General features: G+C 56.7%; 3 protein-coding genes across 10 annotated transcripts in view; 2 read left to right on the forward strand and 1 right to left on the reverse strand.

Moving 5' to 3' along the window:
• The window catches only part of Puf60 (poly(U) binding splicing factor 60), a 14,316-nt gene extending 14,217 nt beyond the window's left edge, over nt 1-99 (forward strand). Inside the window, exon 11 of the mRNA XM_004638962.2 lies at nt 35-99. Coding sequence (XP_004639019.1) covers nt 35-99 — 65 coding nt within the window. The remainder of the gene's footprint in view (nt 1-34) is intronic.
• An 858-nt stretch (nt 100-957) lies between these two features.
• On the forward strand, nt 958-21,333 carry Scrib (scribbled planar cell polarity protein). Of its 7 annotated transcripts, XM_023723926.1 has the most exons (38): nt 958-1,186; nt 2,208-2,325; nt 2,409-2,487; nt 2,572-2,661; nt 2,748-2,804; nt 2,891-2,954; nt 3,069-3,143; nt 3,210-3,354; nt 3,840-3,958; nt 4,866-5,065; nt 5,138-5,304; nt 5,394-5,524; nt 5,621-5,746; nt 6,250-6,402; nt 6,968-7,366; nt 8,215-8,277; nt 8,617-8,706; nt 9,190-9,267; nt 9,968-10,291; nt 10,409-10,489; nt 10,564-10,803; nt 11,078-11,188; nt 11,287-11,580; nt 11,653-11,841; nt 16,959-17,069; nt 17,149-17,205; nt 17,325-17,399; nt 18,332-18,394; nt 18,949-19,032; nt 19,195-19,293; nt 19,402-19,561; nt 19,644-19,797; nt 19,874-20,059; nt 20,132-20,274; nt 20,352-20,389; nt 20,523-20,597; nt 20,828-20,879; nt 20,966-21,333. In XM_023723926.1, the coding sequence occupies exons 1-38, from the start codon at nt 1,028-1,030 to the stop codon at nt 21,109-21,111; spliced, it is 4,995 nt and encodes a 1,664-aa protein (XP_023579694.1). In that variant the 5' UTR covers nt 958-1,027; the 3' UTR covers nt 21,112-21,333. The 7 variants fall into 7 exon arrangements, with proteins under 7 accessions (XP_023579694.1, XP_023579698.1, XP_023579696.1 ...); XM_023723930.1 differs by lacking the exon at nt 8,617-8,706; XM_023723928.1 differs by lacking the exon at nt 8,215-8,277.
• Nucleotides 21,334-21,341: 8 nt separating this feature from the next.
• Iqank1 (IQ motif and ankyrin repeat containing 1) overlaps nt 21,342-23,788 on the reverse strand; it is a 34,357-nt gene continuing 31,910 nt past the window's right edge. The window contains exons 7-14 of one of the 2 annotated variants that reach the window (XM_023723937.1): nt 22,868-23,007; nt 22,739-22,793; nt 22,560-22,652; nt 22,245-22,353; nt 22,065-22,158; nt 21,851-21,985; nt 21,652-21,780; nt 21,342-21,551 (exon numbers count right to left, since the gene is read on the reverse strand). In XM_023723937.1, coding sequence (XP_023579705.1) covers nt 21,368-21,551; nt 21,652-21,780; nt 21,851-21,985; nt 22,065-22,158; nt 22,245-22,353; nt 22,560-22,652; nt 22,739-22,793; nt 22,868-23,007 — 939 coding nt within the window. In that variant the 3' untranslated portion in view covers nt 21,342-21,367. Of the gene's footprint in view, nt 21,781-21,850; nt 21,986-22,064; nt 22,159-22,244; nt 22,354-22,559; nt 22,653-22,738; nt 22,794-22,867; nt 23,008-23,788 lie in introns of both variants that reach the window. The other variant, XM_023723936.1, reaches the window with a different exon arrangement.

Genomic DNA, 23,788 nt, shown 5'->3' on the forward strand with positions numbered 1-23,788 from the left:
GCCATCCAGGCCCTGAATGGGCGCTGGTTTGCAGGCCGCAAAGTGGTGGCTGAAGTGTATGACCAAGAGCGTTTTGATAACAGCGACCTCTCTGCGTGACTTTGGCCCTGTTTCCTGGACTTGTACTTGCTCCTCGTTTCCTTCGGGTTTTATAGTGATACAGTGGTGTCCCTGGGACCAGGCACTCTGCCCAGCCCAGCCTGTAGTGTGTATAAAGGTGCAGATGCTGCTGGCCCTGAACATCCCTGTGTGCTACGTTGGTCCTGAACGATGGTTGTCGGGGTAGGGGTTGTAGTGGGGGGGGCCTATTCATTTGCAGCTGCTGAGACAAGGCAGCGGTCCCTGGTTTGGGGGTCTTCCCCGGGGCCAATGAGAAGAGCCTTCGGGTATGGCAGTAGGCGGGGGACAGGGTGCTAGAAAGCAGAGTCAGTCCTCGGCCCAGACGCATGCCGCTTTCAGAGGCTGACCGCCGCTACGGAGTTGTGGACAGTCACCTGCGAGCTGAGCCTGGGATCCCTATTTTTCCCACAATGCTCCGCGCCTGGGCGGAGTTGAGTGTCCCAGCAAGCTCTGCGCACAGCTACTACGGATTCTCGGAGGTGATCTGCCGCTGGGGCTTCTGGGTGCTGAAGTTTTGGGGGGGCGAAGGCGAGCCTCGGCTTCCCGGCGGGCTACGCGGCCGGGTGGTTGTCGCGGGCAGTATCGGGCAGCTGCGGCGGTTCCGGCTGCGGCGCTGCGGGCAGAAGAACGGCGAGTCGAACGGGTGGGAGAGATGCGGAGCCGCCGTCGCCGCGCCCCTGCCGCTTGAATACTGCGGTCCGCACCACCGCCAGGAGCACAGTCCGAGCGTTCCGAGCGTTGGGAGCGCGGGCTGGGCCCATCCTTACCCCGGCGGCGGCCCGTCTCGACCCGGCGGCCCGCCCCACGCGTCCGCCCCGCCCCGCCCGGCGCTCATGCGGGCCCTGCCCCGCCCCCCGGCCCGAGCCCGCCGCGCGCCTCCCGAGCCCGCGCGCCACCCGCCCGCACCATGCTCAAGTGCATCCCTCTGTGGCGCTGCAACCGGCACGTGGAGTCGGTGGACAAGCGGCACTGCTCGCTGCAGGCCGTGCCCGAAGAGATCTACCGCTATAGCCGCAGCTTGGAGGAGCTGCTGCTCGATGCCAACCAGCTGCGCGAGCTGCCCAAGGTGAGCGGCGCCACACCTGCTGCCTTGGCTCCGGCTTCCGACCTTTCGGCAAGGTCTGCCCGGGCGGGCCATCGAGCCTCCACCTGGCCCTGCTGGTTCGCTCTGGCCAGAGACCCGCCCCAGCCAGCCCTACCTTACGCAGGCACCAGGTAGCAGCGGTCATCGCGTACTTTTCTGCGGATTGGGCAGACAGTCTAGAAAAGCAACTGAAGAGTGGCGACCATGGGGGCTCGCGAGGTGGATGGGACAGGGTGAACCTGCTGTGATTATGGGTACAGCTTGGCTGCTGTGGAGGTGGGGGTCTGGACTTAACGCTGCCCTGGTTCCTTTCAGTCCTGTGTGCTGGACTGCCTTCCCTAAGGTGCTGAGCACCTATCTCTGCTGTTCTCTGTGGAAGAGCCACTTCTTATTGCGTGTGTTCTTTCCGGTCAGTTTGTTTTTCTTCTAAGGGCATTCCAGAAAGGAGGCCAAAGGAAACACATTCTATTAGATTTCCTTTTGAGAGACGGGGGACTGACCATATGTTTGGGGGCGGGGTGCTATAGAGCGTGTGACTAAGTTCTGAGCCTAGCTGTGACAGCTGTGTCTTGTGGTCATCTGCAGGACCCACGTGTGTTCCCTGTACCTCTAGTCCCCACATAGGTCTGCGTGCCTGTGGTGTTCTGCTGTTCTTACTGTTGTTATTGGTGGTTTTTGCTGAGTTCCCACTGCGCATTGCTAGGGTACAGTAGCAAAAACCCATGTGGGCCCCTTCAGGGTTCATCTGTGGGTAGAAGAAGCGGTTGAAGTAGCAGATGGAGTCCTGAAGGTGACACACGGTGGGAGCTGCATCCAATCAGAAACAGGAGTGGGGAGTTGAGTGTAGTGGCGGTGGTACATGTACTGAGGATTTCCTTGCTCTCCTTGTAGCAAACTGGAGCACTGTGACTAGACCTCCAGACCTTGATGGTCAGGAGCTTTGCTTTGCTACCAGTGTCTCATTGTACAACCTATCCCCCATGACCTCACCTCCTGCCCACAGCCCTTCTTTCGGTTGCTGAACCTTCGCAAGCTGGGCCTCAGTGACAACGAGATTCAGCGGTTGCCACCCGAAGTGGCCAACTTCATGCAGCTGGTGGAGCTGGATGTATCCCGGAATGGTGGGCAGGCCGGGGGTTGTCTGGGGTCACCCAGGAGCTCCTAGAGGCTCTGGGCATCTTTCCATGGTAACCCTCCCCCACAGATATCCCTGAGATACCTGAGAGTATCAAGTTTTGTAAAGCTCTGGAGATCGCGGATTTCAGTGGGAACCCCCTGTCCAGGTGGGTGGCAGCTCTCCATGGGGAATCACCCCTAGCCCTGCGCACTTACTCTTGGCATCTGAGGTTCTCTGCTTCTTCCCTTAGGCTCCCTGATGGCTTCACACAGCTGCGCAGCCTGGCCCACCTGGCCCTCAATGACGTGTCTTTGCAGGCACTGCCTGGGGATGTGGGCAAGTGAGTACCTGCTTGGTAAAAGGGTCTGGGGGACAATTCAGCTCAGCCCTATCTTCCTTAGCCTCAGCCCCTGGTCTATCTTTCAGCCTGGCCAACCTGGTGACCTTGGAGCTCCGAGAGAACCTGCTCAAGTCTCTGCCTGCGTGAGTGTTCTGGGCCTCTGCCCCCGCTGGGCGGAGCTTTACAGGGGCCAGGCCCTAAGGCCGCACACCAACCGTGTCTTCTACAGGTCCCTGTCTTTCCTGGTCAAGCTGGAGCAGCTGGATCTGGGAGGCAATGATCTGGAAGTGCTGGTGCGATGGGAGCCTTTGGGGGAAGGGCTTGTAGGGTACAGGCAGCCAGCCCTTCAGGCTAGAGCAGGGATTCTTCACAGTCATGCTGGTTTCTTCTGCTCTTGCTCTCTACAGCCTGACACTCTGGGAGCTCTTCCCAATCTGCGAGAGCTGTGGCTAGACCGGAATCAACTATCAGCATTGCCCCCGGTGAGTGAAGATGGGACCGGGCTCACACCTTTGGCCACTGCTCTCTGACCTTCTGCCTGTCCTCAGGAGCTTGGGAACCTCCGGAGGCTGGTGTGCCTGGATGTGTCGGAAAACCGGCTAGAGGAGCTGCCTGTGGAACTAGGTGGGCTGGTTCTGCTCACAGACCTGCTGCTTTCCCAGAACTTGTTGCAGCGGCTGCCTGACGGCATTGGTGAGTGCATTCAGTGGGCCCTGAGGGCTTCACACCTTGGGTCAGTAGCCCTGTGGTGTCTAGTTGCTGAGTAGCATGTTAGATAAGGGTCCAAACTACCCAGGCAGGAGGCTTTCTGAGGAGGGAAGTTTATCCTGAGGCTCAGGTCAGGGGCCAAGTAGGCTAGCTTTGGACTAGTCTAGCTGACACCCCGAAGAGCCGGTCAGCTTGAGTAGAGTGAGGGTGTGGGGATGGCAAGGGGAATGGGTGTCCAGAGCCATGGGTGCTTGGTACTTTTCCTGGAGAACATCAAGTGGGTGCAGTCAGTACATTTGGAAGTGGGGAGGAAGTGTAGGTCTGCATCAGCTTGGCTTCTGAGAGTCTAGTAGCCATGTAAATGGCAGGGGTGTGGGGGCAGGCCCTGTGGGCGTGTCTATTGTGTGGGTGGTTTGGACACACCGTACATGCTGGGCCTGGCAGCTCAGTTTGTGTCTTCTTGGCACCAGGTCAGCTGAAGCAGCTGTCTATCCTGAAAGTGGACCAGAACCGGTTGTGTGAGGTGACTGAGGCCATTGGGGACTGTGAGAACCTCTCCGAACTGATTCTTACCGAGAATTTGCTAACGGTAGGGTGGCTCTGGGGTGCCAGGTTCTGTATCTTGGCCTTTAGGGAGTTGCTTTCAGAGTTAGTTGGAGGTACAAGGTGGGGATGGCCGAGCGTGCACAGCGTGGTGAGGTGCCAGCATGTAGCAGAGCGTGGACTCTGCTGGTGGTGGCACGTGCTGCATACTGCCAGGTGCTAGTGGTTGCTTGGGCCTGGGACTGCTCTGCAGGAATACCCTTCAGCTCAGGCTGGGGTGCTCACTGGTGGGAGATTAGGCAAGGAAAGGGACCTTAAGTTCAGGGACCCGCAGGGTGAATAAAAACACTCAGGCTATACTTCCTCATCTGTGGTATGGCACTAGTGAAGGATTGGCGAGATGGCAGGGGCAAGAACAGATCTGCATTTGGATACGACAAGGCAGGGGCAGAAAGCGAGCAGCTTTTCAAGTACATCTGCCTTGGGCAGAGCTGGAAGAGCAGAATTGTGGGGCCAGGAGTAGGTGTGGCCATGGTGATATATCTCTTCAGACTGGAGAGAAACATTTTGCCTGTGCGTGGGATGTCTATAGGATGTGTCCGTGTGTGAGATGTCACATCACAGTGAAGGAGAAGAGTGACTGTTGGAGATAAAGGGGTGTCAGGCAGACCAGAGGCACACAGCTGGAGGGATTCAGGAATAGGGCTACCTGTAGAAAAGGACTAGATATGGTGTAGTCTAGGGTCTTGGGTGCCCCAGCAGGCTGTTTGGTGACTCTTAAGGAAAGAAGAGTATAGGAGACAGTACTGATTGGTGTCTTGTTCAGGTCACTGATAATGGTTCCTAGCATTAAGGAGCTGGCCATGGTTTTTACCACACTTTACCTGCTCAAAGAGTGTTCCTCTTTTCTTTCCAAACCTTAAAGGGCTCTCTGACCTTTTTTTCCCTGCCAGGCCCTGCCCCGATCTCTAGGAAAGCTGACTAAGCTTACCAACCTCAATGTGGACCGGAATCACCTTGAGGTGCTGCCCCCTGAGATTGGAGGCTGTGTAGCACTCAGTGTTCTTTCCTTGCGGGACAATCGCCTGGCTGCACTGCCCCCTGAGCTGGCCCACACGGCCGAGCTACATGTGCTGGATGTGGCTGGGAATCGGTGAGTGCTTGCCTGATCCCAGGGTCCTGACTGCATCCTGACACAGGATAACCATGTCTGCTTGTTCCCCAGGTTGCGGAGTCTGCCGTTTGCACTCACCCACCTCAACCTCAAGGCTCTGTGGCTGGCTGAGAACCAGGCACAGCCCATGCTCCGCTTCCAGACTGAGGATGACGCCCAGACTGGAGAGAAGGTGCTCACCTGCTATCTGCTGCCCCAGCAGCCCCTGCCCAGCCTTGGTAGGTTGCTGGGGACTGTGACCTTGGTGGAACAGACATGCCTCTAGTGAAGTGAAGAGTCAGGCCTCCCTGACACTCACCTCCCACAGAGGATCCCGGGCAGCAGGGGAGCCCCTCAGAGACCTGGAGCGATGCCCCCTTGAGCCGTGTCAGCGTGATCCAATTCCTGGAGGCTCCTGAAGGGGATGAGGACACTGAGGAGGCTGCTGCTGAGAAGCGGGTATGGAGGGGTGGGGACCCTGGGAGGTGCACCTCTGCTCCCACCCCTGCCTGACCACCACCTCTGCCTCTGTCCTTCATTCCTGTCCCTGTGCAGGGCCTGCAGCGTCGGGCCACACCTCACCCCAGTGAGCTCAAGGTGATGAAAAGAGGCATTGAAGAGCGCCGGAATGAGGCCTACTCCTGCAAGCCAGACCCCAGCCTACCCTCGCCTACCGAGGAGGTATGTTTGAGGGGACCGTGGTCCAGTGGGGTCCCTCCCGGCCCTGCAGCCCTGAATGTTCTGTGCATCCTAGGTGTGGGCTCACTGTTTGGGGAAAGGTAGGGGATAAATTGAGTAGGGCTGGGGTGATGTTGGGCTAGGTAGGTATGCATTTGTGTTTCAGGGAGTGGAAGTCTAGCTTGGTGATGGAACCTCTGGAGGGCTATGTGCCTTGCTTTTGTACCCTAGGGTGCAGCAGGATCAGTGAGGGGGAGAGTGACACTAGACCTGTGTCCATATCAGGCAGGCCTTCTGGGACTCTAAATAGTCGTTGTTCTGCCTTTGGGGAAAGGCTTTCCCAGGGGCCGGGTGCAGAACCACAGCTTTATGTGCCCATAGTTGTAGAGAGAGTGGACTTCTCTAGGGCTTTGGGGGTGCTGTGGTAAGAACAGCAGAGGCCTGCTGTGTGAGGGCATGCCTGATGTGCAAGCTCCTGTACAATCTGACACTGCTGCTTGCTGTAGGAGAAGAGACTGAGTGCAGAGTCTGGATTGAGTGAAGGCTCTGCCCCATCAGCCAACACAGCCTCTGAGGCTGAGGCTGAGGCTGAGGCCCTGGGCCAGCAGGAAGCCATACCACCTGGCCAGGAGGAGGATGTGGAGGAGGACTATGATGAGGTGAGCAAAGGCAAGGAGGCTGCCAGGAACCAGCAGGGCCCATGGGGTGGAGGCTGCTTGCCTGCTGTGGATGGTAGATAATAGCTGGGTGAGGATGAAGCACAAATGAGCTGTGCAGAGCTTGTCCCAGCACCAGAGGCAGCCTGGTGGTCCTGTGGGCGAGGGCCATGTTGCTAAGGGTGCTTGGAAGAGGGGCTGCTCCAGCTCTAGGCTGGCATGAAAGTCCCCACCCTGTGGCAGGCCTAGTGATGTTATGTCTGTCACCTACATGCTGTAACTAGATGGTCTACCTGTCCTAACGCTCATGGATTCTTACAAGACCCTTTTGGTCTCTGCATGTCTTTGCCTTTCTATCTGGGGTACACATATCTCTGGAAAACATCCCTTGACCTAGTTTTAATTAGGGCTGAGTTGCTGCATGCCCCCTGCCAGGCAGCTCTCCCAAATCCTCACCCCTGGCCTGTACTTAGTACCCTCATTTTGCTGTAGGGCTTCCCTGTGAACCCCATCAGCAGAGCCCAGCTCCCTAGAGCCTGGCTGCCCCCTCATTCTTAGACCTTCACAGCCCACAGTGCACTTTGCAGAGGACACACTGTTGCCCAGGGAAGATGTCGAGAGTGAGGAGGGGCAGCTTGAGGCCCCCTGGCCCCTGCCAGGAGGCAAGCAGCGGCTCATCCGCAAGGATACACCCCACTACAAGAAGCACTTCAAGATCTCCAAGCTTCCACAGCCTGAGGCCGTTGCGGCCCTGCTGCAGGGGATGCAGCCTGCTGGGGAGGGCTCTGCGGGGCCTCCAGGCTGGCACAATGGCCCACACACATCCTGGGCTCCTCGAGCCCAGGAGGAAGAAGAGGAGGAGGAGGAGGAGCAGGAGGAGCAGGAAGAGCAGGCTGAGGAGGAAGGCGAGGCCACCACAGATGAGGAAGACAGGGAGGAGGCTGTGACTTCGGCACCTTCTGTCAAGGTAGGTCTCACCAGCATGCCAGCCTGGGTCCAGCCACTGGCACCCTATCTGTCATTGGTATATCTTCTATAATGAACAGTGCTGCCAGTATGTGTTCAGACTCCAAGGGATCTTGGCACCTACTTTAGTAACAGTTATGGGTTGCTAGGCTAGCATCATCATGACATGTGGTAGACAAGGAGGGTGCACAGAAGCTGAGAGCAGGCATGTTCTGTGTCCCTCAGGCCATGTATGTGCTGGGGGCACAGTCCTCTTCTGCCCAAGACTGCCAGCTTCTAGGTTCCTCTTTGCCTTGGGCACAGAGACCTCCATACTGGCCTGTGGCTCATCCTATAAGCTTGACAGTCACTGTCCTGCCCCATCAGGTCTCCTGTATCTCCAAGTTTCAAGTGTATCCACTGTGGCCCTTAAGTTTATTCTCACTGGGTCATAAAGAAAGGGTCCTGTCTACTTAGGGGGACTCATCAGAAAAGCCACAGGCTACCCAGATGTCCCACTCTTTATGTCCTCATAGCACCCCTATCCTGAGGACGGACTGAGGACAGACTGAGGATGTATATCAGCTGAGAGGACCTAAGGGTTGAATCAGGGACAGCCAAGTCTAGACTTGGCCCCACCTGGAGCTTCTAGCCTAGCCAACTAAATTCTATAGCCTGGCAGATCCTACAGACCAGAGAGACCCCCATGCCCAGGGCAGTCCCTGCCCAGGTGGGGAGGGACCGGCTCGAGCCTTGGGAGCTTGGTGTGGCCTTGCTGCTGTCCTGTCTGCTCGTGGTGAGGGCTGGGTGAGGCGGTGGTGGTCCCCAGTGGTGGCTAACCTGCATGCCTCACTGGTCCTGTCCTGACAGGGGGTGTCGTTTGACCAGGCCAATAACCTGCTGATAGAGCCTGCTCGCATTGAGGAGGAAGAGGTCTGTACTGCTCACTGCTGCTTTCTGCTCTGACATTGCTTCCTGGGCTGCGGGCTCTCACCTCATACCCTAGCCCTCACACACATTCCCCCTTCTGAATGAATCCTTAGCAGCTGCCATAGAACTGGGATCCCACAGAGCCCGATGGCCACCAGGGCACAAGTGGACGTTCTGGGGCATTTCTTGTCTTCCTGCCTGTGGTCCTCAAGGTAGTTCAGCTGCTGATAAGATAAGGCCTCACTGCTGGAAAAGGGCAGTCCTGGACCACCACACTTGTTCTGTTACAGCCAGCACTCAATCACACAGGCCCTCCCAACACTGAGTCTGATCTCTTTCCAGCTGACTCTCACCATTGTGCGGCAGACAGGGGGCCTGGGCATCAGCATTGCGGGAGGCAAGGGATCCACCCCCTACAAGGGAGATGACGAGGTGAGCTCTTGGGGGCTCCTCATTGTTCTGTACATGTGAGGTGCTTCCCCTTGGCTTCATAGCCACTGTCCTGTGTTCTGCCTGCCCCCATGGGAACACATGTTCCCCACAGCAGGGGTTGGGCCTGAGGAACTAAGAAGAGCCAGGAATAGTTCCTGCTAAAGTCAGGACTGCTTGCAGGTGTGTAGACCATTTTCCCTCTCCACAGTTTAGTATCTCTCTTCCCATTCTCATGTGTTAGCTCTGGAGTCAGAGCTTCTTCTGAGATCATCCTGTACCCGCCTGGCCCATGGTTCTCTTTCTCGCATGTGGGGGTCTTTGCAGAGAGCAGGCCAGGGCTGGGGTCAGCAGGGCACAGCCCCCCTCTGCCCAGTGGCTTCCAGGGCTTTCCCATCTTCCATAGGATTCTACTGGATCAGGCAAGTTAAAGGTCCCTGTGCAGCCTCTGCCTGGTTCCTATGGACAGTCTTGTTTGTCCTCCAGGGCATTTTCATCTCTCGGGTGTCAGAGGAGGGCCCTGCTGCCCGTGCTGGAGTCCGTGTGGGTGACAAACTCCTTGAGGTAAGTAGTGACATCTCACCAGTGTGTGGTAGCTATTCCTTGGGGAATGTGTACAGTCCTAGCTGTTGGGGTGTTTGCATCAGCAGTGAGTGCCTTGCCCATTCCCTCTAAGAGTTCTGAACCAAGTCCCCCAAGAAGTCTGGGTAAAGTTATGGAGCCTGGGTAACTATGGAGCCCAGTAACTTTCCATCCTAGGATCTCCCTGTCTGGCCAAGAGACATGGAAAGGGGTGCTGGCCACCCCTAAAGTGCAAGGGGGGACTTCAAAGAAGGATCAGACCTCTTGCAACTCTGGTAGTGCTCAGTTCCTGTGTGTGAGTGGCCCGAAGCATGTAGCTCTCAGGTAGTTACAGGGAGGCTGCCCTTCCCGCCAGGTCAGACAGATCTGGGGACTCAGGCCAGGAGCATGTCAGGTGGGGTTGCGTGGCTCACATCCCAGCCTCTGCCCCAGAGCTCCTGTCCAAGGGCAGATGGGGAAGGGAATCAGCATCCAATTCCTCTTGGCCACCTGCGTCCTGGCTTTGGGGATGTGCTCATGGAACCCATCTTTTGGAGCCATAGGGCCAATACTCTCACCCTGTATGCTGTATGATGTATCCTGTATGATCTTCGATTTCCACAGAGGAGAACAAGTGCAAAGCTTCATGAATCCTCAGCACACTGTGACATGTGCCATGGCTTTTGTCCTCCTCCACCCACAGGTGAATGGCATAGCCTTGCAAGATGCAGAGCACCACGAAGCTGTAGAGGCTCTTCGGGGGGCTGGTGCTGCTGTACAGATGCGTGTGTGGCGGGAACGCATGGTGGAGCCTGAGAACGCGGTCACGGTCACACCTCTGCGGCCTGAGGATGACTACAGCCCTCGGGAATGGCGAGGAGGTGGCCTTCGCCTGCCCTTACTCCAGCCTGAGGCCTCAGGGCCCCTGCGACAGCGTCACACAGCCTGCCTGGTGCGCAGTGAGAAGGGGCTGGGCTTCAGCATCGCTGGGGGAAAAGGTTCCACACCCTACCGGGCCGGCAATGGGGTAAGGCAGTGTGGCCTGGGCACAGGGTGGGCTTCTGAGGTACCACAGGGCTGGACTGGGTGCTGTCCATGCCCACGGCCTCACCAGTGGCAAAAACACCCCTCACCCACCCACCAGGGCATCTTCATCTCCCGCATTGCTGAGGGGGGTGCCGCCCACCGGGCAGGCACTCTACAGGTTGGCGACCGTGTCCTCTCGGTGAGCTTGGGCAGGTGGGGCCTGCCCAACACCCTGACCTGCCCACTCTCCCTGACTCAAGTGTGCTCTTACAGATCAATGGGGTGGACATGACGGAGGCCAGGCATGACCACGCAGTCTCTCTGCTGACTTCTGCCTCCCCTACCATTGCCCTGCTGCTAGAACGGGAGACTGGGGGGTCCCAGCCCCCTAGCCCCCCACCACATTCCTTGCCCCCCACCACCACTGCTGCTGCTACCCCTGGGGAGCCCGGGCCACTCAGACTAGCTCCTAGCCTGCTTACTGCAACCCTGGAAGGACCATACCCAGTGGAGGTGAGAAACCTCATGGTTGCTGTGGTAGGTGTACACTTGACTCTCAGTATGGGGCACTACCTTCCCAGGACCTCTACTGATGGTCCTGTAGCCACTTTGGGCAGGAAGCTGTGTGTGCCTTTTGAGAGGCTGGGTTCTTGCTCTGCAATCAGCCTGCTGGGAATGGGCCTCCTTTGCCTCCACAAGTCTTCCCCCCCATCTCAAAGACCTAACTGTTCCATTCCTAGCTCAGTACTTTCTGCACTCTGACTGAGACCTGTCCTGTTATTCCCAGGAAGTCCGTCTGCCAAGGGCTGGGGGCCCCCTGGGACTTAGCATTGTTGGGGGCTCTGACCATTCCAGCCATCCATTTGGTGTCCAGGAGCCTGGTGTTTTCATTTCCAAGGTAAACAGCAGGGCCTGGTGGGTGGTTCTGTACAAGGTGACCCTGGGCACAGGTGAGTGAGACCCTGACCCACTATGTGCTACCATCCTCCCCAACAGGTGCTCCCGCGAGGCCTCGCTGCTCGATGTGGTCTGCGGGTTGGTGACCGCATCCTGGCAGTAAACGGGCAGGATGTTCGGGAGGCCACACACCAAGAGGCTGTTAGTGCCTTGCTCCGGCCCTGCCTAGAGCTGACCTTGCTCGTGCGAAGGGACCCTCCACCCCCAGGCATGCGGGAATTGTGCATCCAGAAGGCCCCAGGGGAGAAGCTGGGCATCAGTATCCGGGGGGGTGCCAAGGGCCATGCAGGGAACCCCTGTGACCCCACAGACGAAGGCATCTTCATCTCCAAGGTGAGGGCCCAGCCTTGCTGGTGGGCAGGTAGGTGCCAGACACTGCTCTTTCTCATTCCGCTCTGCCCACAGGTGAGCCCCACAGGGGCGGCCGGGCGTGATGGCCGTCTGCGCGTGGGGCTGCGGCTACTGGAGGTGAACCAGCAGAGCCTCCTGGGTCTGACGCACGCGGAGGCAGTACAGCTGCTGCGCAGCGTGGGTGACACCCTCACTGTTCTTGTCTGTGATGGCTTTGACACCAGTGCCACTACAGCCCTGGAGGTTAGTGACCTGCCAGGTCCCAGGTGCTACCTCGGGATCCTGGACCAGGCGGCAGAGCCTTTCTGCTCAGTTTAGGGAGCATTTGTCAGCCTTACATCAGCCATGCTGTGTTGGCTTCTCCCCGAGCCCTGCCCTTGTGCTTTCTGGAGGCTCTGGACACACACATAGTGTGCCCTCAGAGAAGCCGGCAGGGAGTAGGCTGGCCCTGCAGGCTGTGTAGGGGCCCCTTGGCACCTGGGTGATGGTAGGTTGGTGGCCAGAGCAGGGCTTCAGCTGCACCCCATCCACTTGACCCACAAAGGCAGTGTCTGGCTTCTGTGGTAGGCTCCATCTTGCAGCTTCAGTTCCCTTTTGGGGCTCATGCTGTCCCATTCCCTCTTTCCCACTTGCTATCCCAATGACCCCCTCAGCATGGTCACCAAATGGGCCCCCAAGGGGCTTCTACCTGCAGTGGCCAGCTCTGCCTTGACAGCATCTTCGCTGGTCACAGTGGATGCTGGTGGCTCTGAAGTTTCCAGTCCTTGCACCCACCACTAAGCCAGGCAGTCATGTCAGATGGGCTGTCTTAGCATGGTGACTTCTTCTGAAATGTGACCCTAAAAGATGCCTGAAGGCAGCCCAGGGTCACCCTAAGAGAAAATGAGATTTCCTGTGCCTTGTCTGTCATGGCTAGAGCCTGTGTGAGCTGTGGAGGTGGGAAGGCTGGCTTTCATCTCTAAGGAGCCTGCTGGTCCTGGGGACAGATTTCTTTTAGAACTTATGCTTTGGATGGTCTTGTCCTTAGAGAAGGCCTTGACTTTTGTTTGCTCATTTAAAATTGTATATTTAAAATTTTTACTGAATATATTTACTAATTTTAAACTTTTAATTTAAAAAGAGGAGTCTGCAGAAAGAGCACAAGCTTCCAGAATAGGACTAGCATGCCCTGTGTTGACACCAGGCCTGTGTCCCCTGGGCTCTGCCTCTGGCCCAGCTGTGTAACACTGTCCTTGCTGTGCCTGGTGCACACCCATCATGTCTGTTCTCACCAGCTGGCAGTGAGCAGGGGGGCCAAGAGCCTTCTGCCCCCAGTACCCATCTCCTTTCTGTGGCTTTCTTCCCCAAGGGATACTGGTCTTGTCTCTAGATGCATGGCTGATCTGCTACAGTGTGTCTTAGGTGCCCCCTACGCTTCTGTCAGCATGGGTGTCCGTCTTATGTTCCACAGTGCATGGCTGTTTTTCTGTCATTCAGAGTTTTCTTTTTTAAATGCTATCTTTTTGGTCACAAAGATATATTTATGGATTAAGTCTCTTAGAACATCTAGCTTCTGGTTTTTGCCTAGGAGATGCAGGGTCCTAAAAATTTCACCCTATGTTTCCCCAGTACTTGTATATTTCTTTAAAAATGCAATCCTGGGCCAGGGAGATGGCTCAGTGGAATAAGTGCTTCCCTGGCAAGTGCAAAGGCCTGAGTTCAATCCCTGGTTCTGCACCCCCCCCCCCGCAAAAAAATGCAATTCTGCCAGGTGTGGTGGCACATGCCTATAATCGTGCCACTTGGGAGGCTGACACAGGAGGTGGGACCCTGACATAAAACAAAAACAGCTTCGTAGTCCACCTAGAATTTTCAAGTGATTAGATACCTTTTGTTGGTGGTGGTAGTCCTGGTTTTTTGGTTGTGTGTTTGAGACAGGATCTCACTGTGTAGCTAATGCTAGCCTTGAGCTTACTGTATAGCCCAGGCTGGTCTTGAACTTGCAGAAATCCTCCTACCTCCTACCTCAACCTTCAGCAGAGTTTTCATGACTAGCTGATCATTTCCCTGCTGATTTGAGGAAACATGCTTGTGCTATGTGTTAAATCACACATATTCCAGGGCTCGCTTGTTTCTAGGCTTAGTCACAATGGGATACAAGTCCCTGCTGACTAGTGCCACACAGTGCACCTGCTGTTGCTTTATGATGTGTTTTAAACCCTAAGTGGCGGGCCAGGGAGGTAGCCCAGTAGAATAAGCACTTGCCTGGCAAGCGCAGGGTCCTGAGTTCAATCCCCAGTACCACAAAAAAAAGAAAGAAAAGAAAAAGCCTAAGTGGCTAAGTCACTTTTTTTTTTTTTTTTTTTTCTGTTCTTTGTTAAGTTTTATTGGTTCTCTGTTAGGAGCAAATCTGCTCATACCCTAGTAGAAATTGGTTTTGTTCCAGTATATTTCTGGCCTGCTCTGGTTTATCCAATTCCCCTTAATCTTAGCCTGCTGGCTTTGCTGTTTCTTAGTAGAACCCGTGTTGAAGCAATGGCAGGGCCTCCTTTCCCAGCACTTGGTCTATTGCCAGCAGCAGTGGTGGTCGGTGGCCTTGCCTGTCCCCAACTTGAAGGACTGTTTCATGCCACAGTGCAGTGTTTGCTACAAATTTTTTTGCATTAATAGTTGAAAATTGGGGACTTTTCTGTGTATAACTAAGAATTTATTGGAACAGGCAGAGTTTTGTGGCATATCCTCACTTTGTATGCCTATCAGTGGGAACTGGGGCGAGGAACGACTTAGGCATCAGGACTCTACAGCAGGGTCTGGGTCTGGTGTCTAGCTTTTCACAAAGACCCAGAGACCCTAGTGCATCTGCCCCTTACCCCATAGGCCCATTGGCTAAACTCAGACCCTTGAGTTGTCTGTTAGTGTCTCTCTGGCCTGTGGCATGTTCGCAGCTGTATACCATGTCCCCTGGTGCTCTGGGACCGCAGGGGTGCTGGTTAGGGACTCTGGGCCTGTGGTCTGAGACATGAATGTTTTCAGTGCTCCTGAAGTTTGGAAAATCTGGGTTCTCTGGCGTTTGGGTCTTGGCCAGTTGCTGGCCTTCTGTTTCTTAGCTGTGTCCAGGGGGTGGCAATGGGGCATACTCCCACCCGACCACCATTAGGTCCCTGAGCGATCTGGGTCAGTACAGACATCCCAAGGAAACTTTCCATTTTGCTTTTTTCTGTAGTTGGTGTTAAGAAGATAACCCTTTCCTCATCTGAAATGGTCTCTTTGTGGGTCCTGTTCTTCGTATCTTTCTCCCGGTCACACTATTCCCAGCTTCCAGTACAGACAGTCCCTGACCTACATGTTGTGAACAAGATGAACAGTGCAGGCTGAGTTCAGGTCTTCTCCTAAGCGGGTGGTGTTTGGAGCATGTCTGAGTCTCTTGTTCCTCATCACACTTCCTGCCAGGTTGAGCACCTGGACACAGCCTGAGCGAGCTCCAGGGTCCCAGCTCATCTCTCCTTCCCTGTCCCTCGGCTTTCTACTCATCCTTTGGTGTACACTCAGGTTCCATTTTATGTCACAGTGATAGTTTGTTGTCATTGTTCATTTTGATGGTAGCTTTGGTCTGTGGAAGGACCTCCAGGCCAGGCCTGGGTCCTTTCAATACCATTCACTGCGCTGCGGATGTCCTTGCTTTCTAAACTCCCAAGACACTTTAGCTTAGCCTCTATTTTCCTGCCCAGCTCAGGCTGGCCACTTCTCCAGGGAGTGCAGGCTCCTCTTGGTAGAAAGTGACGTTTAGGAGCCACAATCTGTGTGCTGGGCAGTGCATTGCTATAGGAGTACTGTGGTCTAGGGACCTGTCAGCGGCCCTCTCTGGGGCCCGTGTGAGCATGGCTGCCTGTGGTTCCTTCCGGAGCCCTGGGAAGTCTGAGGCTCACGGCACTCGGCACCTTTCGGTTGGCCTACTAGTCAGCCTTTCTGTGCAGGTGGTCTTCTGACATGCGAAACAAGTTTTCCTTGTGCTCACTGCTTTTGTTTTGCACATGGTTCCTTTGTGTGTGACAGTCCTGCCCATCCTGCTGGGCCTGCTGCCTCTCCTGGGCCTGCCTGCTCTATAGCTTTCTGACCACATTATTCCAGAAGCTGAGAAGGTAGAAACATTGTTTGCTGTCATCCTTTGACATACTAGTGTTGTCAGGATCTAAAAGACATACAGATATGTCTCTTGTTTGTGTGTGTCCAGAGCTCATATTTGTAGTGGTCTTGCTTTCCGTATTAAGCTGCTCACTTGTTCAGGGTTTACAGGTGATGGTCGTTGCCCGTTTGTATACGTGTACCTTCATTGTGACAGTGTCTCCCAGTGCCTGCTTGACACTTTTAACTTAACTATCTTCTCAGGTCTGAGCAGCTGCTCTCTGTGCTAAAGTTTGTTTGCTTGGTTTCTTTCTTATTATCTCAGTTTTTGTAACAATAACATGCAGCCGGGTTTGTGTTTCAGCCCACACTCAGTGTTCCTCTGTGGTGGGGGACCTGCCCACGCTGCAGGTGATCATGGACGCCTCGCCATGCCGCCTGCTCCTCCCTGTTCCTGCTGGTGGCCAAGGCCAGAACCAGTCCCTTTTGTGCCTTGTAGGGTAGAAGTGAGCTCTCCCATTTCCTTCACCTGTTTTTACCCTTGATCCAGCACATTCTGTCCTTACCCTCCCCTAGCCTCCTGGGCCCACTCACCCTGCCTGCGACCCAGGCATCTTTACCTTCTAGATTCCCAGGGTCTCTGGGGCTTTCTTCTTTTTGAGACAGGGTCTCACTCATTTGCATGGGCTGGCCTGAATTTGTAATCCTCCTGCCTCAGCCTCTCAAGTAGCTGGGGTTCCAGGCACACGCCAGCACACTCTGCAGTCTGAGTTTTGGTAGGTAATCTAGCTCTCTGAGGCTTAGAAACAAAGTGGGCTTCATCTTGCAGCATGGCCTGTTTCAGCCCCTCACTCAGCACCCACATTGCACGTTGTAGGGGCACCAGGTCTGTCTGGGTGCCTCAGTCTGTGCCACAGGCACATTGCTCTCTCCCTTTCTTCCTGTCTTGGGTTTTTCAGTTCTTGGCTCCAGTCAGTCTTTTCTGCCCCTTCCCACAGTCCCACCCCACACATACATTTTCTGTACCCATAGCAGCCCTGTGAGCCAAGTGCACCAGCTCTCCTATGTCTCTGACAGGCCGGGGATGGGCACAGTGCCCGTGCTGGCCCAGCAGGTTGCTCCTGAAAGCCACCTCAGGTGTGTGGGTGGCCTGCCTGTTGAGGTGTGGGCTGCATCCACTGCATGTCACTGGCTTGCCCTGGCCCAGGCTTCAGCTGCTATCAGGAACCCCCACCATCAACCCACTTATCTCCTCTCAGGTGTCCCCAGGTGTCATTGCCAACCCCTTCGCAGCAGGAATTGGCCACCGGAACAGTCTGGAAAGCATTTCGTCCATCGACTGGGAGCTAAGTCCTGAGGGCCCAGGCAAGGTCAGAACTAATTGTAGCTGGCAGCTCTGGGCCTAGAGCCTGAGGTGTTGGGTTCTGATCAAGTCTGCTTTGCTTGCAGGAAAAGGAGCTGCCTATTCAGACCCTGCCTGGGGGGCCTGAGGCTGCAGAGGCCACAGTGAGTCGCACACAGCCTGGTTAGAGCCCTGGCTGTGCCCTTCCCTTGGAGCACTTGAGGAAAAACATGTCCCTGGCACACAAAGCCCCTGCTAGCATTGTGTCTGCTCTGCCCCACAGGTTCAGAGTCCAGAGCCCCTGAAACTGGACTACCGTGCCCTAGCTGCTGTCCCCAACACTGGCAGCATGCACAGGGTGAGTGTCCACTGTGTACGGTGTTGTCCTCCCCACCCCACCTATCTGTTCACGTGCCTGTTGGTCTCTTCTTCAACTTAAATGCTTCCCTTCACCTGGGGAGCCCACTGTCAGCCAGACCAGTGCCGTGCCAACCATGACGGGAACTTTGTTTGGGGGAGGGGGGCACCTTAGCCCTGCAGTCGCTGTGTGGGAGCTCAAGCTCCTAACCTGGTAATATCAAGTGCCTTTAACTCTCGCCCTTAACTGTGGAAGGCAATGCTGTGGTCCCGTTTCTTAGCCAAGAGCCACGGGATAGAGCCACGGGATAGAGGGAGTCCTTTGAACGTCCTCATCCTCTCCGAAAGCTGGGCATGGGGGTTGCTAAGCTCAGCCTGTGGCAGGCAGAGGCTCTTGAGGGTTTATAGCACCTGGAGGCTATAGAAGCATCCAGGGTTCCTGGTGGCACTGGTGTGCATGAGTCACCAGGGCAGTGGTTGTGCAGGGCCGTGGAAGAGCTTGGGGTGAGCCTCGCTCAAGAGCAGTTGGAGGCGGGGGAGGAGAAGAGAGAAGGGAAGAAAAGAAAAAAAAGCAGTTGTGGCTCTGGGTCAGGCAGGCAGTTCCCATTCCTTCCCAAAGTTGTGCCTAGTCAATCCCTGGGAGGCCTGCAGGACAGGAGTGCTGAGTGGGGGTTGCCCAAGCAGTGGGGGAACTGGAGGGCTAGGGGCCTGGAGGCTGAGGGAGCCCAGGGCTTTTGTACATGGACCCTCCTCTGCCACAAACAACCCCAAGGAGGAAGCCCTCAGGTGAGACAGAGGAACACAGCACCCTCTAATAGAAGAGGGGAACAGCTATAGAGGATTGGCACCTGTGCTGCCCCACCACTGCCGGTTCCTCCTTGGGGGATGCAACCCCGCCCAGTCCTCCCCCTACTCACTGTCTTGCTTTTCCAGGTAGCATCTGGGCCAACTGGAGGGAAGATGACCTCGGCCCCCTGCTCCCCCAGTGGCCAGCAGGTGAGCATTCCCATCATAGGTGTCCAGAGGGCCTGCAGTTGAGTGCTCCTGTGCAGAGTCCCTAGGAAGGTGCTGTCAGGAGACCATGCTTCCCCACTGGGGACACCTTGCTGATCAGGACTGACCTCTGAGGGGAGAATGCAGATCTTAGGCTGTGTGCCTAGAGGGGCTTAGATAGCCCCTCGGTCCCTCACACTAGTGTCCTAGCCCTACCTGCTGCATGGGGAGGGCTAGGTGATAGGCACCTCTTCTGTACACTGCAGTGTGGGGTGCATACAAGGGCTCCCCCAGAGTCTAGCTCCCAGCCTCAGCCTCTCAAAGACAGAGGCCTTTGATGAGTGCCTGCCTGACCCCTGCTACCCATCTTGGCGCTCTCTCTCTCTCTCTCTTCTCTCCTCTCTCCTCTCCTCTCTCTCTCTCTCCTCTCTCTCTCTCTGTTCTCTCTCTCTCTCTTCTCTCTCTTCTCTCTTCTCTCTTCTCTCTTCTCTCCCTCCTTCCTCCCATCCCTTCCACCCTATTCCTGGACCTCTGGCCCTCAACCCTGCCCTTTGCAGACAAAACCAGGGGTGATCCAGCCATTGGCTCAGGCCTGGCCAAGGGGCTCCCCTGCTCCTAGGGGCAGAGGTAGTCCCTGCTGTGTAAGTGCCCAGTCCCACAAGGTGGGGGATGGGGGCAAAGCTTTCTTCCTGGGCAAGATGGAGGCTGGGGGTTGGAAATTGGTATGGACAGCTGGTGGCTGGGTGGGTGCCTACAGCTAGGACAGCTGCCCTAGTCCAGCTCATGGGACATCTGTCCCCCAGCCACCCTCCCCAGATGAACTGCCGGCCAATGTGAAGCAGGCCTACAGGGCCTTTGCAGCAGTGCCCGCTGCCCACCCTCCTGAGGATGGTGCTACCCAGGTGTGTAAAGAGCAGTGCTCTTCTGCCATGCATGTGCTGTGGGTGCGTGCCCCAGCTGGTGCCCCAGGGGAATACCTTCCAGGTCTCAAGGCCCTCTCTTCCCCGCAGCACCCTTCACCAGGCCCAGTGGCCTCCCCTGAGCAGCTGTCATTCCGTGAGCGGCAGAAGTACTTTGAGCTGGAGGTGCGGGTGCCACAGGCTGAGGGCCCCCCAAAACGCGTTTCTCTAGTGGGTGCTGATGACCTTCGCAAGATGCAGGAGGAGGAAGGTGAGGACGGCAGCAGTTGGAAGGGCCCAGGTGTGGCTACCTAGCCCAGCGTAGCCAGCGCTGACCAGCCCATCTCCCGCAGCCCGCAAGCTGCAGCAGAAGAGGGCACAGTTGCTACGGGAGGAGGAAGCTGCAGCCTCTGGGCCCTGTATGGGCCTTGCCCTAGATGGGGATGCCCTGGAAGAGGAGCAGCAGGAGGACGACCCACCCTGGGCTGGCCCAAGCCCTGCAGGAGGGTGAGAGCAGCACGACCCCCCCCAGCCTTGCTCGGTGTGGACTCTTGCCTGCAACAAGCCTTGTGCTTTTCCCCAGGTCCAGCCCAGCATCACCCCCACCCATGGTGGGTGGTGCCCCCGTGCGGACAGCCAAAGCTGAAAGGCGCCATCAGGAGAGGCTGCGCATGCAGAGCCCAGAGCTGCCTGTACCAGAACGGGCCCTGTCCCCTGCAGAGCGCCGGGCCCTAGAAGCCGAGAAGCGGGCACTATGGAGGGCAGCTAGGTGAGCCCGGGTCCTCCCCCGCCTCCCCACCACATGGAGGGCCCCACTTTGCCCACTCACTGCTTCCTGCAGAATGAAGTCTCTGGAGCAGGATGCCCTTCGAGCACAGATGGTTCTCAGCAAGTCCCAAGAAGGCCGGAGCAAGCGAGGGCCCCTAGAGCGTCTAGCTGAAGCCCCATCCCCTGCTCCCACTCCATCCCCCACCCCCTTGGAAGGTACGTGTGTCTGGGGACCGGGAAGGGCTCAGCCTGCCGAGTAGGCCTCTCTCAACACCAGCTTCTTGTTCCTGCAGACCTTAGCCTCCAGACCAGCACCTCGCCTGGACGCCTGGTGAGGAGCCAGAGGCTGGCACTTTCCCCTATACTCCTTTGGAGCAGGGGAGGGGTCTAGTCTGCCCCCACCCACTATCCTCACTTCTCCCTCGCACTGTCTCCTTCTTCTCCCCTCACGCTGTCCTTTCAAGCCTTTGTCTGGAAAGAAGTTTGACTACAGGGCATTTGCCGCCCTCCCTTCTTCCAGGCCTGTCTATGACATCCAGGTACTGGTGCCGCCAGGCCTTTCTTATGCATGAACATGCGCATGGCCCAGTTACAGCTCCTGTACCACCCTTCTGGCCACCCCTTTTCTGTCTGTTTTGTGCCCCATCCCAGCTCTCCCCTGACTCCACTCAGCTCTGTGAGCTTCAGAGCTTGGGAGCCAGCCAAGTCCATGTGGGTGTTTCGAGGCAGGTCTGGGATCGGCCCTGACCAGTCCTTCTCCTTATCACAGTCACCAGACTTTGTGGAGGAGCTGAGATCCTTGGAACCATCTCCCAGCCCTGGTGAGTTGGTGTCTAGTTGGGGATGAGCTCCTCTGTTCCTTGGCCATCCTGGGCTCATGGTGTCCGTGTCCCTATCCCCCACATAGGCCCACAAGAGGAGGATGGAGAGGTGGCCCTGGTGCTCCTGGGAAGGCCCTCACCAGGTTCTGTGGGCCCTGAAGACATGACATTGTGCAGCAGCCGCCGAGCCATGCGGCCTGGGCGTCGTGGCCTGGGCCCTGTGCCCTCCTAGGGAGCAGTGCCTCCCCAGACTTGGGGTGGGGGCGCTGCCAGCTCCAATACTGCCCTTGCCCTGAGTCTTTTAACCTGGGTGTTAGCATTTTGAAGAGACCCCTCAGGAGTTCTGGCCTCTAACTCCCACTCCCTCCTCAAGCCAGGATCTCTTGGCAAGACTGTAACTAGTGATGTTTGTACAACCAAAGACTCTATTTTGTGGTTTAAGGAGAATAAAGTTGACTACATTTTACTCGTGTCTGTCCATCCATGCATCAGGCCCACCGGGCTGGCTCCCAGTCTGTGGCTTTCCCCTCAGGGCTCCCCCACAGGGCCCTGTGAGCCAGTGTCCAGCAGTCAGTGGGTGCTTTATTGGGAGAAGCACTAGAGACCTCTACTGGGGAGCTGCACACGCACAGGGAGCAGCACTTGCAGTTGCTCAGTTGGTGGCCACTGGATCTGGGTGACGAAGAAGAGGCGGAAGTGTTCCAGGCGCGCCTCCTGGAACTGAGCAGGATCGTACTCTGCCCCATCAGTGGGCCGCAGCAGTGACAAGTACCCCTCTTGCTCCAGCAGTCTACGGCTCAGCAGTGCCTGTGCCAGGCCTGGCTGCACAGCATCCAGCTGCCGCTGTACCACGGGAAACAGGTCCACTTCTCGGAAGTCAAACACCAGTGGCTTCCCATACCTGTGGGCACTGGTGCTGAGCATGTGGTGGACCTGGGAGCCCTGTCTGCCCAGCACCCTGCTCATCCCACCTGAGCGCCCCCAGCAGTGCCAGCCGGATAGTCTCAGGCCTCAGGTGCTCTGGATTCATGGTATCTATGTAGTTGGTGTCCTGGTAGCGCAGGAAGGTAGCTGCCTGGCCTGAAGGATCTATGACAAGAGGCCACCTGGGGGTGGCCACCAGGTTGGTCACCCATGGGTGCAGCCATCCCAGACTCCCCCAGCCCAACCTGAGTGCTGACTGACCTGCCATCAGCACTAATGCGGTGGCCCACATCCTTCATCAGCACATCGTGGAGTTCAGTGACCTGGCACTTCAGCCCTGGAGCCTCCTCCTCATCTATGAGGATGTTGGGGTGATGCCTGAGAGAGGTCCAAATCCAGACCTCTCCCTGGGCCTTACCACCCCCAACAAGCTCCACCCACCCTCCTGGCTCTGCTCGCGCAGCTCCAGCCGAGCCATGGCCAACATCTCCTCAGCTTTCTGTGCCTCCTGCCGCAACTTGTCCACGTGGGTCTCTGTATCCTTGATGGCCTGATGGAGAATCCACCCTGATTGTCACCTTGATTTGACCTCCTCAGCTCAGAGCCACTGCCTTAGACTTCACCCACTTCCCAGTGGTCTAGGTACTGGCCGCAAATTCCAGGGCAAAAATGCCAGCAACACTGGTGGGGGAGGCCCTAGGCTGGGGCAGAGCGAGGAGAGTACAGGAGGCAGGGCACAGCGCAGGGTAGCCATACCTGCAGTGTGAGCTCAGACTTGCCCGGGCACTTCCGCTGGCACCTGTCATGCTCCGAGATCCTCCGATGCAGCTCACAGTAGGCCTGCTGTAGCTGGGGGCGATGCTAACATGCTAACATCTGCCCACTTTGGGGGGCAACATGGCCCCTCTGCCCCTCCACTGTTCCTCCCTGCTTACCACCTTGTGGCATTGCTGCTGCTCCCTGGCCAGCCGCTGCACTCTGAGGGCCAAGCTGCAAGGGAGGGAAGGGCAGTCAAAGGACACCTGCCCCACTGCCCAGCAGCACCCCTCTGCCCCAGCACACACCGCTTAGCCGCTGCGGCCTGCTGCTGCTGGGCCTCCTGAGCGCGGCGCTGCCACTCAGCCTCCATGTTCCGCAGCATGGCCTCAGTAAGGCTCAGGTCCCAGGACTGCAGCACACTCGCCACTGCATTCAGGGGAGCCACCTAGGGACAGGAGCATATGTACAGTGAGGGTTCTGCTCAACCTAGGAAGGAGGTACTTTCTTATTTTAAAGCAGAGGTCGTGGTGGTCCAGAAAGGTGACAGTGCCAACGGTCAACCCCTGATGGGCATGTGATACAACTGTCCCCAAAACTAAGACTTGGGAAGGGCCTCCGGGACTCCCTGCCCAAATCCAAGAAGGCCCATGTCCTAGTAGGACCACCCTATATCCTGCTGTAGCCCCGTGGAGTCCCCACCTCCATTTGCTGTCCAGTGAAGTGCACTCCGGAGGCCTGGCCTTCCCCTGCGGTCCCCTTCAGGACAAGCTCACACCCACTCCAGGCTTTCCCACGCAGCTCCCCAGGAGCTGTAGGGATACAGCCTGGGACTCAGAGCCACTCATTCCTGTGCAGGGCTCTCCCAAGTCTGTGGAGCAGACTGATGCTCATGGGGCACAAGTCTCCCTTACAGTGACCAATCCCAGCCTCACCCTTGCCTCGCCCAGGCAAGAAGCTGTTAATGAATGACTATCTCTGAGTCCTGTGAGGTGGCTGCTGTCCAGAGGGGGTGTGTGGCCAGCTGCCTACTAGGAGAGGTGAGGAGGTAGGCTGTGAACAACAGAAGAGTCAAATACACACAACCCTGGCAGCCAAAGATGCAGGGGCAGCCAGGCATGGTGGCACACACCTAATTCCAGCACTCAAGGGGCTGAAGCAGGAGGATTGCCATGAGTTTTAGGCCAGCCTGAACTGCAAGACCCTGTCTCAAAAATAAAATAAAAAAA

This window comes from Octodon degus, unplaced genomic scaffold, assembly GCF_000260255.1.
Source record: "Octodon degus isolate 3935 unplaced genomic scaffold, OctDeg1.0 scaffold00104, whole genome shotgun sequence".
NCBI lineage: Eukaryota > Metazoa > Chordata > Mammalia > Rodentia > Octodontidae > Octodon > Octodon degus.